Source organism: Osmerus mordax, chromosome 4 (assembly GCF_038355195.1).
Source record: "Osmerus mordax isolate fOsmMor3 chromosome 4, fOsmMor3.pri, whole genome shotgun sequence".
NCBI lineage: Eukaryota > Metazoa > Chordata > Actinopteri > Osmeriformes > Osmeridae > Osmerus > Osmerus mordax.
In genome coordinates this window covers 8366428-8385153 of record NC_090053.1, presented here as the reverse complement: position 1 = coordinate 8385153, position 18726 = coordinate 8366428, and the positions used below count along the sequence as shown (strand labels likewise).

The 18726-nt window shown below is 44.0% G+C and overlaps 1 protein-coding gene across 6 annotated transcripts in view; it reads left to right on the top strand.

Annotated features, from left to right (window-relative positions):
* cadps2 (Ca++-dependent secretion activator 2) overlaps nt 1–17818 on the top strand; it is a 93192-nt gene extending 75374 nt beyond the window's left edge. Inside the window, exons 20-28 of one of the 6 annotated variants that reach the window (XM_067234399.1) lie at nt 2314–2469; nt 2778–2925; nt 4189–4203; nt 6045–6119; nt 6571–6654; nt 6805–6837; nt 12900–13007; nt 16603–16707; nt 17464–17818. In XM_067234399.1, coding sequence (XP_067090500.1) covers nt 2314–2469; nt 2778–2925; nt 4189–4203; nt 6045–6119; nt 6571–6654; nt 6805–6837; nt 12900–13007; nt 16603–16707; nt 17464–17634 — 895 coding nt within the window. In that variant the 3' untranslated portion in view covers nt 17635–17818. Of the gene's footprint in view, nt 1–2313; nt 2470–2777; nt 2926–3238; nt 4050–4188; nt 4204–6044; nt 6120–6570; nt 6655–6804; nt 6838–12854; nt 13008–16602; nt 16708–17463 lie in introns of those variants that run through there. The other 5 variants (XM_067234398.1, XM_067234400.1, XR_010876549.1 and 2 more) reach the window with 5 other exon arrangements.
* Nucleotides 17819–18726: the final 908 nt, after the last annotated feature.

Below are 18726 nucleotides of genomic sequence, written 5' to 3'. Positions count from 1 at the left end.
CTATCTGTGACTGTTTGTCTCAAGCAGGAGCTATATGCTGGTAACAGCATCCACTTGCATGCATAGCTAAGTCACATGCTTTTACTTAACATGCTATGCTCTGTGTTTTCACACCTGACAGAACTCCTGAATCAAAGCCAATTTAGGACGGATCCTGGCTTTATGATGCACAGACTATGCACCTAAGTTGTTTAATGCGCATCAAGAGCCAAATGTGGTTTATTGGAATTTAAATAAGCAACATGACAAATTACAGTTTGCTTTACCAGCTTTTCGTGCTACACAACAGCATGTGAGGTCTGTGTGTTGTTTACTTGGCATGGTTGTGAATGTTGTATTCAAACTGAGGATTATCTGTTTATCTATAATGTACACATCAATATACATTAATCAAGTGAGAGAGATGCTGCACACAATATGAGATACATTCCAGTTATGCCAAGTGATAGATTTAATGCATGACATGTTTAATTTATTGATCTATTTATGAAACTGGATTTAGAACTAAATATTAGAATTGTACAGTATCTTTCTTTATTTGATTTCAGCTTGCAAGGAATTAATTTACCCAATTTTTTGTGAGTAGGCAAAAGTGTTTTATTATTGCTTGTAAACAGACTCAGTAGTGTGTTTGTCTTTGTTGAAAGCAATTTCAGTAGATTAATAATCAGTTACTCTCTTCAACTCAAACAAATTGAGCAACACGTTCACCCGCCTGCTAACATAACAATTGATTGTCAAGTCAAGTTCCTTTATTTTTGTTTGTAGATATGTGCAAGTGTTGTCAAGATGTAAATGTTGATAGGGAAAACTAAACCGTCACACGATCGTTGCACATTTTCAAAGCACAACCAATTTATTAGTCATCCCCCAACTTATACTTTTGGGAAATAGGACTTGAAAATGTCACCATGTGTGCCTCTGAGGTGAGGTCACGGGTGAAACTGTAGCAGTCGTGGAGACCGTTCTCAGGGGCATGTTGGGTAGGGGAGGCAAGCGGGAGAGAGGGGGGCGTGGGTGTGGGTGGCTGATTCTGTTCTGAGAAAGCCTCTCACCGCTCCCCACCCACACCCCTCCTTCCCCCCTCCCTTAGGATGCATATTCCTTAGGTTGTCTCGCTCGCTCACTTGCTTGTGAAGAAAAAAAAAAGAGAAAGAAATTGGCACATTGTTAACGAGCACAGACGGGCGTGTGGGATCGTCCCGTTCCCCCGGGGGAGGCAGGCTCATAGAGGAGCGCTCCTAATTAGACATGAGGGGGGAGGGAGGCGAGGGGGGGGGGGTTCTCTGCCAGGCGCTTAATTGCACCACAGACTCTGCCCAAATGATTTACTCACATGCTCCACTTGTGAAGGTAACAGTCTTTTAAAGGCGAAGTGAGGGAGCGAGTGTGCTTTTTTTACCTCCACCTCCCACCTCCTCTCTTCTCACTCTGGTTGCTGTACACTTGATGCTGGTGATAGCGCCGGTTGCCATGTGTTGCTATGTAACCTGGGTGAGACGTCGGGTGAGACGTCGGGGAGATGGCGACCATGAAGTTCCATCTGTCTGCACTGGATGCTTTGAGTCTGCTGCAGCTGCTGGGAAAGGAACTGGACTGTATTCTCTCCAGACTGATGGGATGTACTGTCTGGAACTGTAGAACGTGGCACTGTCTGGCAATGTGTGTCGCTGCAGCTGGTCCACCCAGGTCTCGGTAATGTCAAACTGAGACCCCACTATACCACGAGTGTTACGGGCTCGCTTTACATCCATGTAAAGTGTCCAACATCAGTCTATTTCAGGAAGCTGTGAATGAGTTTGAGCAGAGGAAAAGCTGTGTGTGTGTGTGTGGCAGGTGGCTGTCAGGTGGCTGTCAGCCATGAACATAAAAATGTAAACGTGAGAGTGTGTGTTTGTGTACACCAGTGTAGGTAGGTGAGTGCAAAGTCACAAAGCTTGGGATACAAACGCATGAAGAACCTTAATATTAGAAGCGGTGTACTATACACGGGGAAACCATGACAGACATGTCAAGAACATCAATCAGAAATGCCATTCCGAAGAACCCTAGTGATGCATATCCACAGTGTGCTCATTCCTTCTCCAATTTCATTGAATGCCACACTAGATGTTGGTGTCAGAAGAAATGAAAGCCGTGAATGACTCAAGCTCCGACACATGAACATGTTTGGCTCAGTATCTGATCAGGATATTCCTGTTTTCTTCAAATAAAATGACTTTTTTATTTTCTCTCTCAGCATATCCTCACAAAAACACATGATGTGGACATTCATCTTGTGATTTTACTCATGGAGTGTTTTCACCTCTTTAGAAATGGCTCGGCCACTTCAGAAGACTTGTTCTGGAAGCTGGACGCCCTTCAGATGTTTGTCGTGGACCTGCACTGGCCCGAGCTCGAGTTTGCCAAACACCTGGAGCAGAGACTGAAGCTCATGGCCAGCGACATGATGGAGGCATGCGTCAAAAGGTCAGTAGGGTGCACGTTGCTTCACTTCAGGGCCCTCCACTCAACAGGCTTTGAACCTTCAAAGGGTCCTTTTTTTGCCACACAAGTTTGTTTCTTGATTTGATTTTTTCTTTTCTGACGACTGTGTGCCTTTACACACCGCACCATGAAAGATGACAGCACGTTGTTTGCTGCTCGTCTTTAGAGCGCACTCTTGACCTTGGGTAGGTTTTTGTTGTATGTGTGAGCTGCAGTCTGGAACGGCTCATAGCAATTGACATGAAGGTCAAAAACATTTTTTTAATGATCTTTTTCATTATTATCCTTAGAACAAAAGCTGCTTTTGACTCCAGGATGCAGAAGGCCAGTAAATCAACTGACTTCCGGGTCTCCCTCTCTGTGTGCACCATGTTCAACGTGCTCATGGACGCCAAGAAGCAGTGCTCTAAGCTCTGTGTGCTGGACTCGAGTCAAGAGGTAGGACCCGTGGTCAACCACCTCTTCATTTTGTGTGAAGAGAACTCAGAATTCGGGAGATGTTTTGGGGAAATCAAGTCAGTCACCTCAGTGTTGGATAAAAACTCCAAAGTCACTTTTCATAAAACCTGAACAATCATTTTCCTCAGTAAATATCTGAATGTGTGGACTGCTGGCAATGAAACATTGCCTATTCTCCATGCCGTTCTCCAATCCTATCTCCATCCTATTCTCCATGCAATTTACCACATATTGTGCCACAAGCTACCTTACAATCTAAATGAGTTGTTCCATATCTCTCATGATCGAACAGCATTGGTGGAAAAGGAGCTGCAGTGGCTCGCATGAATAGACGGCCGTGGAATGCCTTTCTCCACTGTGCCAAAAGCAAGCCCTTCACCACCCAACATCTATTTATACAGAATTTCCTACAGAGTGCTAAGCTCACTGTCCTCTTGACCTTCAGCTCGCCTCTCCATCCGTCTCCAAGGAGTGGTAACTCATAAGTTCACACAAGGAACACACACACGGACCACACACACACACACACACATAGTACATGCATACATACATAGTCATCCAGTCACACACACACATACCTAAATAAATGCAAACATACTTAAACACATGCTGGACATAAACTCTAGGGAGGGGCCCCATTATGTATCATTGTTTCTTGTGACTGGGCTTCACCTTTTCTAAATATTCTTGCTTGAATGCAATATTGTCATCCAACAGATGATGTACTTTAAATCCTATTTGAATATAAACACTGATGATGAAATTATGAATTATACTCTTTAGCAAATCAACAATAACAAATAAAATATTCTAGTAAGTCTAAATATTTGCAGAAATAAAGTAAGAACATCATTTATCTAAATGGCCACATTGCCATTAATGTGGTCACATTAAGCAGGAACATTTAGTCGTTGTTCTTGTATATATTTATTGTAAGCTTATGGAAAGCAATGAGCATGCGTTTATACATTTTTCCCACTTGCAAGACTTGGATTCATTGCAAGTTGAAATCATATCCCCATTTTCCAGTGTATGAAAAATGTTGAGGAATGGTCTACAGTGTGCATCATGTGTCAAATAGGTTGAAGTGCTGAGATACATTTGTAAGTGATGTTGCATATGTTTCAACGTACCCTTATTGCCTGAATGCAATTGAATGTAAGATGTTGATTTTGCCTGTTTTTTTCACCTCATTTTTTTTGCCTCATTTCCATGTTTACTCCTTCATTGTTTGAATCCAAGAGTGATAAACAATGGGTAAGTGCCTCTATCTCCTCCTCTTCCACAACATTGTATACCCTTGCTCTTTTATTCATAATGATGTGTTTGTCTTTGCCTGCTAGCATGTCATTATCAAAATCAGATACATATACATTTACAGTCAATTATATTAAATATGAGAAAAGTATGAAATATAGTTTACCCTCATTTATAAATTACCAGCTTTCTAACCTTGAAAGTGATACTGTAATGGTTTCACCGAGAAAGTTCCTTCCCACCTTGAATCTTCTCTATATTAACAGTAATATTAAAATATATATTAAAAGCGACCCTGAAAATAAAAAATGCCCAGATATTTCATCGGAGACCAAATCAATATTTTATATTCACAACTTTGTTGGGGTTGGAGTCATGACACTGGATATAGATCACTGGGTTAGCAGTTTCCTTTTGTCTTAAGACTTTTTCTCAACATGTCATAATATCCCCCATTCTCACACACTAAAGAATGGATGGATGAACTATCTTTGATTCCTTCTGGTTCTGGTTTGGTTCAGTCCTGGGGGTTCAGAAGCTGCAGCAATGAGACGTAGGGAGTCGTTCAGTAGTGGCCTGTTCAGTGATTTAGCTGTTAGATTTGCCCTGGAGTCTTCTATGTGTATGCTAATGAAATTCAAAAGAGAATTATAAAAAATGGTAATTTGTTGTTTTTTGATGTTGTCATCAGTGGCGGTATAAAAGCTGAGGGTGGGGAGTGTTGGTTGAACTTTACAACATGATCAAAGGCCTTTGGCTGGGTGGTGTAGGGGGGATACTAAAGTGGCTTTTAATGGCTACCAACCAAATACATGTTTTAAAGAGATTAATTGTTCTTTTGAGTTTTGATGCACACATGGCAAATACCACATAATGTAATCTCCTGTAGGTGTGGAGGAAACCTCTGAATTTTTACTCTGTCATATAAAAACCCCCGCAAAGGGCCGTAATTTTAATTGAGGTAGTGAAAAAAAAAGCCCTTAAGATTTAGTTTAAAATTTCAGTTAGTGGAACTGCCATTTTTGCGGAACAGGAGAGAGAGAGGAAAGAGAAAAAAAAATAGGACTGGCAACGGTGACCTCCCTAGACCCTTAATTTGTCACCGATCTGCAGGCTTTGTTGATTGAAATTTTTAATTTGGCTGTTCTTTAGACACGGCGTGAAAGGGCATTGTCACCCAGAGATGAACTCCCCTGCTGCTGTGCAAGTGTCAAAGACTGCCTTTCAGCACAGCGAATAGAAGCTCCCTCTACCTCTCCCTCTCTCTTTCTCTCACTCACACTCTCTCTATCTCTCCTTTCATACACCTCTCTCCTTTTCGGCTGGGCTGTGTTTTTTCAAGGAAAAAAGTGCCATGAATATTAGGGGTGAGACATGAAATGGCGGATTAATTGAATCTAGTGTGAGCCTTTGGTGCTCGCAGCTGGGCCGGTGCTTTGCAGAAAGCACAAGGCTGCTCCGATTGTGGGCAAGCACAAAAAGTATCCTTCAAATTCCATCGCCGTCCGACGCGATCGGGAATGCAATTCAGCCACATAATGGCCCTATTAGCTGCTTAACTCAGCCTTACATGGGAAGATTTTTTTTAAATCTCCTAAGCGTTTTTGGAAGGGGAGGATAACTCCATTGAGAGTTTGTCTGTGTGTGTTGGGAAGGGTTATTGTCGGGGGGGGGGGGGGGGGGGGTGCTTGGCTTGATTCAGACTGGGTGTGTAGATTTGGCCTTGCCTTTGCCTCAAAGAGGAGTGTGTGAGTGTAATTTATGTTACAGTGAACTCCCTTCCCCCCCCTTCCCGTAAGTTTCTAAAATGCTTGTCCTCTTCTCCTCATCCCTGTCCTCAGCAACAGTACCACTCCAAAGTCGATGTTCTGATCGATGATGCTTTTACAGAAATGATTTCCTCTCTCGTATCAAAGGTGAGTTGTACTCAATCTAGTCAAGGCCAGTGGAACATTCAGGGGGAATGTTTCTCACATGGATGCCTAGAACAGCAAACTGAGATGCCAATTCAGCTGTGTTTCTCTGTTTGTGTGGTTTTTGTTTTATTACATTTTTATTGTTAGATTGCCACGTTGCTATCATATAATATTATTTATTTCTGATCGATGAGCCTACCCAGTCACACCTGTCTTTATTTATTTATTTGTTTGTTTATTTTTAGGTTTGCTTTTGCTTTGGTGCAGCAAGCATGGAGCACACACAGTCAATGTCCCTTTAATGTTTTTTGGTTGTAACAATAAAAGAAAAAATATATATAGAACATGAACACAACATTTGAAAAGGGATAAACAAAGGCTCTCAGACATGAAGCCCATCCTCTTTTACAAATGGAATACTAACTATTCTGACTTTCTGTTCCTTTGGCAGTTTGCCGTGGTTTTGGATGGCGTCCTCGCCAAGCTCTCGAGATACGACGAAGGGACATTCTTTTCTTCAATCCTCTCTTTCACGGTAAGTAGCCTTGTTTTTTTGTTGCTGACAGGAAAAGGGTGAGACAGTCCATTCACAGATTATAAAAGCAATGTGGCATTTTGTTGAAACCAGATCTGCATAGTTGAACTGTTGCTTGCTTCTTTTGGGGTTTTTTCCCCGCACTCGAAGGTGAAAGCGGCTGCCAAGTATGTGGATGTCCCTGTGAGTATAAGTGTGTTTCTTCCAGTTCTGAAAGAAGCATACATGTATAAATACAAATAAATCCTGAGCTTGTTTATATTCAAGTAACCTATTCATTCATTTATCCAGCCATGTTTTTTAAACACATTTGCAGTAGAGTTGCTGTCAATCTATGTTGCATTTGTCTGGCTCGTTACCAGATGTCAATGTTAAATGTGGGTGAAAGATTGAAGAATCAAGTGCAGTGTGTCAAAAACGCAGAGGCCAATTACTTGAACTTGTTTTCAGATTCACAGAGATTTGGGTAGGCGGTAGGCTGCCGTTCATCTGCTCAGAGAGCCTAATGAGAGAAATGCACATGACAGTGGCCAGAGACTCTACTTTGACTATTAAAAAGATCATGAAATCATTGGAAAGAAACACATTTAATTGCTCAAGAAGATCGGCAACATAGTGCTTTTCCGTCTCGGTATATAGACCTTATATATAAGTGTAGCGTTCCGACTGTCTAGCATGACTGAGGTAGTCGTGTATTGTTGAGGAGGAGGAGCAGTAGCCCAGGGTAACAATCACATACAAGCACTTTTTTTTATCCTTCTGCCTACTGGCCCCAACCTAGGCATGGAGGCCAGATATAGAAATGTCCGGGAAATCCTGTTATTTAAGGGAATGGGATAGGTACTTCATTTTAAGATGAGTGTTGGACATAGCAGCGCTACCCTGAACCCACACGACCCCTACACTTCTAACCTTGTTTGTCCTCATCTCACCTTCCCATCCTTCCAGTCTCTCCTTCAGCAGACGTTGGCCTGAATATCAGAGTACTGCTCCTCCTCCCCTCCCCCAACCACTCCTCCACCTCCTCCTCCCCCCCCCCCCCCCCTCCCGCCCTCTCCTCTTCTTCACCTGAAATTATAATGTAACCTCCACCTTGTGCTTTTGTGCGACGGGAACCAAAATCTTCTAAGCCCCTCTTACAGGTGGGATAAAGACGTGGGGGGAGTGAGCTGGTCTGTGTAGCTGTGGCTTTTAGCAGGAAGCTCTTCAAAGACCTTGTCACGAAAGTTGAGGATCTCTCCCTCCCTTCTTTGTGAGGGCTGCCGTTCAAGAGCCTGGGTGTTGGCAGGGTGCCCTTGTGGTTCTCACACACTCGAAGCAACACGACACACACACACACGAAACACACACACATCCCAGACACACACACACGTGCTAGAAACACGCACACAGAAACCAGAAACACACACACCAGACATATACACACACGCGCCAGGATCAGACACACTAGAAACATACTCACACAGATCAGAAAAACACCTCTGATAGCACACACACACATTCACACGCCCGAGACACACACAGCCAGACATATGCACACTAACTGGGACGGACTGGCAGACTGCAGACTGACTAAAAAAGACTGGAGGCATAGCAGAGTCACGTATGCCTACTGTGAATATCCACGCACAAAATGTACAATGTACAACCTGTGCACATGAACATGTGTATACTGTAAACAAGTTACACACGCAGTGTACAAGGAAAAGTGTGCTAGATGCACCAACAACACACATGCACGCACGCACACACCTACCAAACTGCACCTGGGGGAAACAGATCCGGGGCAGGAAATGAGGGCCAGCAGTGCTGTGTAATTATCAAGCATTTGTCCCTTGGTTTTCCTTTTTTCGAGCTTCCCTCCTCCCAGCACTTATCCCCTTCAGGTTAAGCGGTCATTAACACTGGGCATCCCCCCCTACTGTACGCCTCGCATTCAGCCAGCACCTTGGCCCTCGCCCTCTTAGGTCTCTTCCCACACCCTGTGTCTGGGCCGTGCCCCTACACTCCCACTTGAAAACACAGTTTTAATCTGTCACGCTCACAGCACTGTGTGTTGTGGACAGACGGTCTGATGTTAGTCCACACAGGGTTCGAGGGGGGGGGGGGGGGTCGGGAAATGTAATGGGAGGGAGATTAACAATTTCAACCATTTTAAAGAAAGGAGCGTGACTAGACTGTGTTTACCGTGCGAAGTAGCAATCTTGCACGCTGCGCCGGAGCCCTGCCCACGACGACCATCCCAAGTATGTCGCCGCGCTTGTCTGTCACGCCGCCTTTGTCACCTTGTCACTGGAGGAGCAGCAGGAGGGGGAGGGTTGAGGGAGGAGGTAGAGAGAGAGAGAGAGAGAGAGAGAGAGAGAGAGAGAGAGAGAGAGAGAGAGAGAGAGAGGTGAGTGAAAGCCCTGTCTCTCGGGGTAAAGGGAGGAATGGACGCCTTGGGACACAATGGGGAGAGTGATATCCCGACATGCACTCACTGTCACGCTCCCACACACACAAAGCCCCTTTGCCGTCAGATCCACAACTGCCACTCAGCACTGATGCAGGAAGTGTTCGATTTCCCGTCGGCTTCCATTGGAATGGGGCATCCTGACAGTGCTGTCAATGATCAGACCCTATCCCTTCTGACACCACATCTTAACCCCCTTAACCCCCCACGTCACCCCTACCTCCTCAGATAGAAGCACACATCTACACTCGGCCCCGTACGGACACGTACACTTACATGTACAACCTACACCTAACCCTCCCAAGATACAAACACGTATACAAAATGCCCCCCCCCCCCCCCACCACCACCACCACCATCATCAGTTTCAACTTGGATTGTGTAGAAAACCATATGTTCTACAAAATGTACTGTAGATCAAAATACAATTCCATTTGCCTTGATTGCAACCTTTTTCACTAATTTGAATCTAAACTTTATCCAAAGTCACTGAGGCTAAATTTGAACGTACATTTTTTACACCTTATCAGAAGGGAATCAGAGCGTGCACAGGCATTGCATTGAGATGAGGTTGTGTTTAAGCTTCTGTTGAAGTGTAGATACCACCAATATTTAGTTGGGACTAAGAAATTATTTTTAAGATTAAAGCTTTATATGGATTTTTAGGATGTCCGCTATGCTAATAGCTGTTAACGAAATTTAGTATAAAAATATGGTCAGTACATTACAGGTCATTCTTTAGAACAGTACTTAATCAAAAACCTGTTTCCCTTTAATTTACATTCATTCAGAATTCAATTAAAGTATTCCTTGATTTAAGAAAATTACATCAACTTATCGACCTTATTGTTGAAATATTTGTGTATTTGCAGTTAATCTTGACAATGTAAAAAAAAAAAAAAAATCCCTTCATGTTCAACTTTTTTACCTTCACCAAAGTTTCCAGTTGGTGAAATGCAGCCGAGCAAGAGATCCATCATTTATAATTAAGCATGCATCCTTCAAGTGAATTTTCGACCTTTTGACAGACACTGTTCTGTACACACATAGAAGCTGTTAGATGATGATGCCTCTCACCTCCCCTCTTGATCCCCGGTTCACCCCCCACCAGGATCCAGTCACCCTCCCCACACCTGAGGCAGCTTCACAACGGCACCAACCAGGAAGAAGGAGCAACCTGTTGACATGCTCTCACCTGACCACGACCACACCAGGCCCATCCGCCCAGTGGGGGAGGGGGGGGGGGGGTCTGTGGGGGAGGCGGGTGAGGGGGGGGGTGTCTGTGGGGGAGGTCAGCTTCCCACCTGCCGCTTCGGTTGTCACACTGACAATTTAGCAATCGCAGTCGTCTCCACCTCGCCTGGATAAACAGGGCTGAGTGTCCCTCGGCACAGGTTTCCCCCCATCCGCACGTGCGTCTCTCCTCCACAGGGAATGTGTGTGGCGGGCTCCGCAGCGCTGTACCGACAACAAGCCCCGGAGGCGATCTGGGCCACAGAGACGCGGGTGTGAAAGATGTCAAAGCAATTACAATAAGCATTACGGTAGTAATCTCCTCCTAACATGGGGGATGTGAATGGGTGAGGAGCTAACCCTCTTCTCTGCCTCTGGCCTCCTTCCCCCCCAGAAAAGTGATTGCTTTGACATGCTCTAAACGTTCTGCCGGTAGCAGCTCTACAGCTTGTTATTCCGACTGGGAGAAAAAGGGACAAGATTTCTTTTCTTTTTTTTCTATTACTAACTGAAGATTCAAGAGAATGAGCTTGTTAGCATACTGGCTTTGGAATTTGGCGTTTGAATGGACCTCATATTCCAGTACCTTTTGAATACCTTGGAGCCTGGTGTTTTGAATAGATGGTAGGAGTTGAAGGTTTGAATTAAGAGAACCAAAGGAACAGTATAGATTAGTAAGTAAGTAAGTAAGACTTTATTTATATAGCTCTTTTCATACAAGAATTGCAGCTCAAAGTGCTTTACATAAAATCAACAAAAACAATAATACAAGTGTTGATCTAAAACGTTTAACAAACCAAACTAGCCGCACTCTATCTGCGGTCTCTCGAATCCATCTTAGATCCGAGCTGCCACTTTCAGTTTCTAATACACAAACATGACAAGGGGGTAGACAGGACGAGACTAGAAAGTTACAGCATAACATGAGGAGAGAGGAGGAGAGAAAAAGGCAACACCCAGACAATGCTCCTAGAGGAGTACAGTGTGGGAACAGACAAAAACCTCAGCACATAAGCACAACAACATTTACAAAAACACGTGACTTGCAACGGGGAGTGGGGGGGGGTAGACAAGCAGAATCTGGACCTGCAGCCATGGTAGGCGCTGGACACAGACCCGCCAGCCACTCTGGGGAAACAAGCAGGCGACGGCGTTGGATGGGGGTGGGGGGGTGGTGATATCTGTAGTAGGTGAAAGTTAATGTGTGAGTAGGTCTGGGTTGGCGCCCTCGACCTAGGCCACAATCAGTCCGATTCTCCCTATGCAGATTGTGTTGGCCAGGAGACATCCTTGGTCATGACCCGGGCAGAGACCAAACCACAGATGTCGGTGGGGGGGGAGGGGGGGGGGAGGAGCAAGATAGTCTCGCTTCAGCGCTCTCCAGGGGAGTTGTTTTCCAGCGACGGCCTTGGCCAAGGCCTGTGCTGGTTACGGGGCCGAAAGTGGATAAGATTGGGGTAGTTGTTTTGACGAGTAGCCGCAACTCAATTTTCACGTCCACCCTTCAGGAAGGTCTCCATGTCCTCCATCTTCCTTTGCAGAGCCGCAAACTTATCCCTGTTGTAATCAATGCTGCGTTGTAAGTTCACAGTCTGAGCTCCTACAACTCTGCCCACCGCATCATTCATATCGGGCAGCCTAACGGGGCTTTTGATGGCTGCAGCCGTTTCCTTAATTTTCCGATATACAAAGCCAGCGCCTATTCCAAACAGCAGAAAGCCTGTAATCATGGTTCCGAATATGAAGATGTCTTCAACGTCCTCCACGGAAAGTGCCACTAGACACACGACACGCCAATTCTCCCACGCGTCCATCGTGTAGCCAGCTGCGAACGTCCCGTCCGGACAGTTGGGTTCCCCCGAACCCGAGCTTCTCTTCGAGAAGATGGTGTCAATAGCATTGAGAGACCAGCTAATTAATTCCATGCTTCTAGTTTCGGAGAGTGATGATGAGAGAGTATCTTGAGACAAGACAAGACACAAGACACAGCCAAGCAGGGAAGGTCAGGGAGGGGAGGCCTCACACTCGGACAAGAAATAGTCCTTATCCAGACTGCCATTTCACTGGCACTGACTTTGTATACGTTACACAGATGCCTAATCTAAGGCCAGTTTACTACATGAATGTTACACAACTTTTTTAAATACACGATTCTGATTGGTCAGTTACGAAATGTCTACGGTTTGTTGTATCTGAATAGCATATCGCTGCTATGAATGATATACTTTAATAATAGCTGTTGCTATGGACGCAGTTCTGTATCTAATGGACAATTATTTTGGCCGAAGCAAACAATATTTTGTATCAAATTATTGTTTTAGTTGTTTTTTGTAGCCATGTACTAAGCAGGATTATGTAAAGCAAGCCAATCATTATTGCTAAACGGGGTGTTGCATCTAATCTGAGTCGGCACAATAATGACCTTGTGACATTTCCAAATGCAATTATAAAGTTGGAAATTACTATTCTTACTGTCTGAATAGCAACAAAAAAGGTTTTTGCTATTGTTCTACAGAGTTGTTCTACAGCAGCTCAATGTTCTTCCATCCTGCCCCTGCAGAAGCCAGGGATGGACCTGGCCGATACCTACATCACCTTTGTGCGTCAGAACCAGGACATCCTTCGAGACCGCGTCAACGAGGAGATGTACACAGAGAAAGTGTTTGACGTGAGTTCCCTTTGACCCACAGCTCTGTGCACGAGTATGCTGAAGGAGCGTTGTGTGTTTTGTGGGTAGACTTCAACGGCATTCTCGGCCACAATGTTGTCCATTGTTTGTTTCTTTGATCAAACCTGAAAGTTTGAGCAGAAATGTTGACGCACTGCTAGTAGTTCTCCTCACACCTCTCTCTTTTATCTCACTCTCTGCTCCAACTCTCCCACTGGTTTCATTTTACCCCCGTGTGCGTTTTCTGTCTTGTTTTCCTCCCTCATGCTCTTCTCTCTGGGTATTCGAGTGCTTTTACCTCTGATCTAATATGCTCCCTCGCTCTCCTTCCTTCCTTCCTCTCTCTCCTTCCTCCCTCCCCCAGCCTCTCTTTCTGTCAAAGATGACCCCCTTCCTCGTTCCATTTCATCTTCCCTTCTTCAGTACATTACAAGCTTGCTCCATCTCAATTCTCTCTGTCTTTCTTTTCCCCGTCTCTGTCCCTTCTTATTTAATCCCACCACGCTGCACCCCGCAAACTGTGATGGGGGGACTGGGGTAAACGATCCAGGGAGTGACAAGCCCTCTCGCACTGCCAAAGAATCCCTACCTCGAAACCCATTGTGATTAGTTTCACGCCCTAGAGTGTCAGTGGACCAGTTTACCAGTTTACCATGCAGACTGGTGCCGTGACTTGCCATGAGGTCCGCGCTCCTCCGCTTCCTCCCCCGGCGCCCGACCCCTCCGTCCTGAGCCCACCTCTTCCCCCCCTCCCCCCCGTACGCAAGCTTGCAAAGGCATTACAGGGAGAGATGCAAACTCCCAGCGACAGACATTTTAAACAAAGTAACACCGCCACCTGAATGAGTCCACGCACACACGCACACAGTGCACATAAATAGATTCCTCTCATCCCACCCAGCCCATTGTTTGTTCCTCGCGGTATCAGGTTGCTAAACAGGAGGTGAAAGAGTAGATTGGAGTGATGCTGTGTTGTCGGCCCTCAGTCTAGGTTGGTGCAGGGGCGGGAGTGGGGGGGGGGGGGGGGGGGCGTTGGGGTGTGGCAAGGCTTCGTCCTAATGGTCCTCACACACAAACAGTCATGCGCCAAGAGGGAGAGATAGCAGTGAGGTCTCTTCATGTCACCACACACACACACACACACACACACACTAACACACTAACACACAGTCTTGTGTATTATTGACTGAGATTCTCAGTGCATGTGCATTAACTCGTCTGCACTAGCTAGGAGAGGTGGGGGGTGTATGTTTGATTTTGAACTGAAGTATTATTATAGCATCTTCATATATTGATCTGTTGATACAGCTTACCACGTGATAGTGTGTGTGTGTGTGTTTGTATGTGCATGCTTGTCAATTGAAGTCAATACGTACAGTATGTGTCTTTCTCTCTCTGGGGTTATAAACATAAACTTAAAACATAAACATAAATGCGTTCTAGTTAGCAGATGCATGCTCTCGTGCACACGTGTAGATGGATGTGCATGTGTGCGCTATGGGGACAACAACCTGGTAGACAAGACACACTAATTGAGAGGGTTAGCCCGAACTCCTCCGGTTCCACCTTCCTCACATTAGAGGCCAAATCGCCCTAATTAAGGCCAGTGATGGAGCCTTGACGTGGGTGGGGGCTTTAGACCAGGATAACCGAGCTAACCAAGTCAGCCCTATGACACTTAAGGGTGTCATTACCACCACATTGTCAAAAAAACAGCCTTAAATATGCGGCTCCACTCGGTCGCCACGTAAACAATATTCCTGGATGACTAATGACAACAAACACTTCAACCTCCCGCCCCCACCCGGCGACTCCCCGTCTTCGCTTGTCTATTTAACGCCCCCCACTTTCCCAGCGTGCACGCACACACACACACACACACACACAGACCCACACCTACACACACTTTCCCTTTTCCTTCCATCTGTTTTCCCTCCTCGTTCTCTAATTGGCTCAATTAGAGAGCTTCTCCATTTTCAATTTCCACGCTCTCCTCGTTAAGTTTGCCGTTGAGCTTGTTATCACAAAAATATGCTCCTGTAGTCCGGTATTAATGTTTATATTTGTAGAACCAGAAGCCCGATATATACTAAGTGAAATGAGATGGAATCTCTTGAACAGGGAGCTGAAATTATCCTACCAGACAGGTTGTCTGATGCAGTACCACTCACTTAGGACTGGTCATGGTTTGTCACTCGAGTAGAGTGACAGGTGTCCTCACTTGAGAGGGGATTGATGGAAAGAGGAACATTGGAGTTCTTCAATATCCGGCCCACTGAGTCCTTCACTGTTGGCTGAACAGTAAAGGATGTTGTGTGAATCACAGTACTTAAAGTAATTATACAAATTCACAAGTTAAACATGTATCAGACATGCAAACACTATTTTTTCAAGTCAATGCTTAACGACCGTATGTACTCTGACTCCATCCATGAGTTATTTTCAACGTCTGCTTTTTCCAATTTGTATTTTGTATGTAGTGGATTTTTTCCAAACATTCAGTAACACTTCCATGGTCCTTTCAACAATTAAATAATACAAACACATCAAACAGAAGATTGTACACCACACCTGCCATATATATTCCTATATCACCATACCATTTGATGCTGCAAAATTCTCCTCTGTTAAAATAACATCAGTTCATTAAAGGTTAAGACTATATATTACACTCCATATGTCAGTCATAAAAGCCTTGTTAACTGTCAATAATAATGGTTTATTCATTACAAATTAGCCATCTCTGCCGTTAATCATTTAAAATATAGTTTTTTAAGATAATATATATTGAAGACAAACTTTATAAAGTGGCAAAGATATTTCACACAATGAATTGAAAGGAAAAAAGCTTTCCAGCTTTCAGTTGATTGTAATTAGCTTCTTTTAGTTTCTAATGGCTTTACATGAATCCTGCTAGGTTGAAACCACGTATTTTAACCTTGTGTTATGTTTTGAGAGGGTGTTGTAGAACCTAGCAATTGGAAAAGTTCCTTCTTTCCTACACAAAGGTAACTGTCCCTGAAAATTAAAGAAAAGTCATAAAAGTAGGTGTGAAAGAAACGAGTAAAATACACTTTTTATTTAAGCCTTTCACCACCAAAGTGTCCGATTCTGATAGTCAAGTCTTGAAACATGTAGTACAAAACCTTTGAGTGTTATGTCAATGATATTTTGATACTTACCAGATGCTTGAAGTAATTCATTGCAAGTTTCAAGGCATTGAAAATGTTTTCAAATGTGACACATCGCTGATTGAAACGTGTTCATTTGTGTGTGTGTGTGTGTGTGTGTGTTTCATTCACTAAGTTTATTAACATTGTAGGTGTTAAAATGTGGTCACTATCACCCCAACAAATGTGTATGCATAGATTGTATATTTCTGTTAACATTAAACCCTTCCTGTTTTTGTGAAGTAGCTGTGTGCTCAACCAGGCAATCTTGGAACATGTACTGTGTTGTATACAAATGTAAACCAGTCCTTTAATTCAATTATAGACACAAACGTGTTATTTTAACTGTAACTCGAGGAGTTTCAGTGTGATGGAAACCTGCTGTTTGACTGGTCATTCTGTCTGTTGTCAATGTGTGTTCACAGCAATGGTACACCAGCTCCATGAAGGCTGTCTGTGTGTGGCTTACAGACAGACTAGACCTGCAGCTCCACATGTACCAGTTGAAAACACTCATCAAGATCGTCAAGGTAACACAGGCTTTGACAGGTGGTTGGAGAAGTGTGAACGTGCAGCCAGGGTTGACCACAGGTCTGGAAATTGAGCTTAGAAGCTACATGGTCTTGTCTGAGAATTTATTGTAGAAAAGGACTCTGGTCAACAAGCTTTACTGTCTATTTGTAGTGACTGATATGAAAAATTTTCTTTTTGGGTCAGCACATAATGTATGATACTTGGTGTGTCAAATACTCTTGATTTAAAAACAAATATGGAACGCTTTTTTATTACAAATCATGAATTAATTCCAGTGAACAGAGAATACTATCATTGGAAATGGCAGCCATGTCTTTCATAAACTAGCAGTGACTCTAATGCAGATCAGAGGCCTCTAGTGAAGATAGGTGTTTCATAAAAAATAATAGCAGACTTTGTTAATAATAAGTAGATTCCATATATTATAGAAATGTAGCGTACGTCACAAAAAATGGAGGTCACAGAAAAAATTTGTTGTGGACTGTTTTTAATAAAAACAGCAACAACAAAAAAATGCCCAAACCTCCGAAATTCCAAGATTTGCTCAGTCACACCGAGCTGACTAACCGCAGCTCGCACCGCAGTTTTAGCTGCCTAATCACAGCGCAGCTTGATGGCCTTGAGCCTCCGTCCCTCGCCTTTGTGTGGACCATGAAAGGGGACGGCTCTTCTCCCATCACCCCTCCATTCACGCACGGTCCCATTCCCCGTGTGTTAATCCACTGCTTTTGTCTCCTGCTTTGTCCCGACAGAAGACATACCGGGACTTCCGTCTCCAAGGGGTTCTGGACGGCACACTGAACAACAAGAGTTACGAGAACGTGTACAGCCGCCTGACGGTGGAGGAGGCCACGGTGGTGGTGAAGGCTGGAGACGGCCTCCAGGGAATCACCATGAGGGACAGCGATGAGGAAGAGGGCTGAGGGCTCTTCATCATACGGCACCCACTCTCACACCTCCAGATAGAAAGGACGACAGACCTGGGCTCTTTTTGTGTTCTTTGAGTTGGAAGGAATGGGAAATGCTTGTGATTGTTGGAAGGGATGGAGAACGCGTGTGTGTGTGTGCGTGTGTGTGTGTGTGTGTGTGTGTGTGTGTGTGCGCGTGCGTGTGTGTGTGTGCGTGTGTGTGTGTGCGCCTGTGTGTCCACACGGATACACACACTTGTGTTCACATGCACGAACGTTTGTGTTTACAGCTGCATTTGTGTAGATGTTTGTGTGTGTAACAGACGGATAGAAATTGTGGGCAGGAGGAAGTAGAGAACATGCACACACACACACACTAACGATGAGGAACATTCACATTATTGTCATGCTTTCCTCTGAGTCATCAGCCACCCCTGTGGGCACACCTTCCTAGCCATATTGACATAATGTCACTTTGTACAGTGTAGCTCAGTGGTCGCCTATAATCGCCTTCTGCTGTACCCATGGGTCATTCAATTTGTTTATTAGATTGTATTTTATTTCAATGGTGAAGTAGACCAGGAAAATAAATATGACATCTTCATATGGGTACATTCATACATTTGGGAGTCATAACAGAGAAATCAATTTATTACAGGTAAAAATGTAATAGGATTGTCCTTCATAATATCTGAAAGATTGCTTCAATTCACAAATCCTGGCTTGATGTACTGAGAACAAACAATGATGTCCTTGTGAGGATGCATATAGGCTCAAAGTTCTATATTGTAATTTAATTGTAGTGTATGTATGCTTGAGTTTGATAGTGGTCACAAGAATTCCCAGTAATTCAAAGTTGTGTTCAATAGGCTACTAAGCCCTTGTGCATCATATTTATAATCTGAGTTGGCGTTTTAAATATGGTATACTTCAATTAATTTGTGTCAGTGGAGTTTAAAGGCAAAAACAAATTGGCTAAAATATAACATGAGATATATTTATATTGTCTTTCTGTGCACCTGTTTTTGTTCAGGTGTGTCTTAATTGTGAAAATTAAAGTGTTTTTAAAGCAATTTGATTCAAGTTGTTTCTTGTTTAAAAACCCTA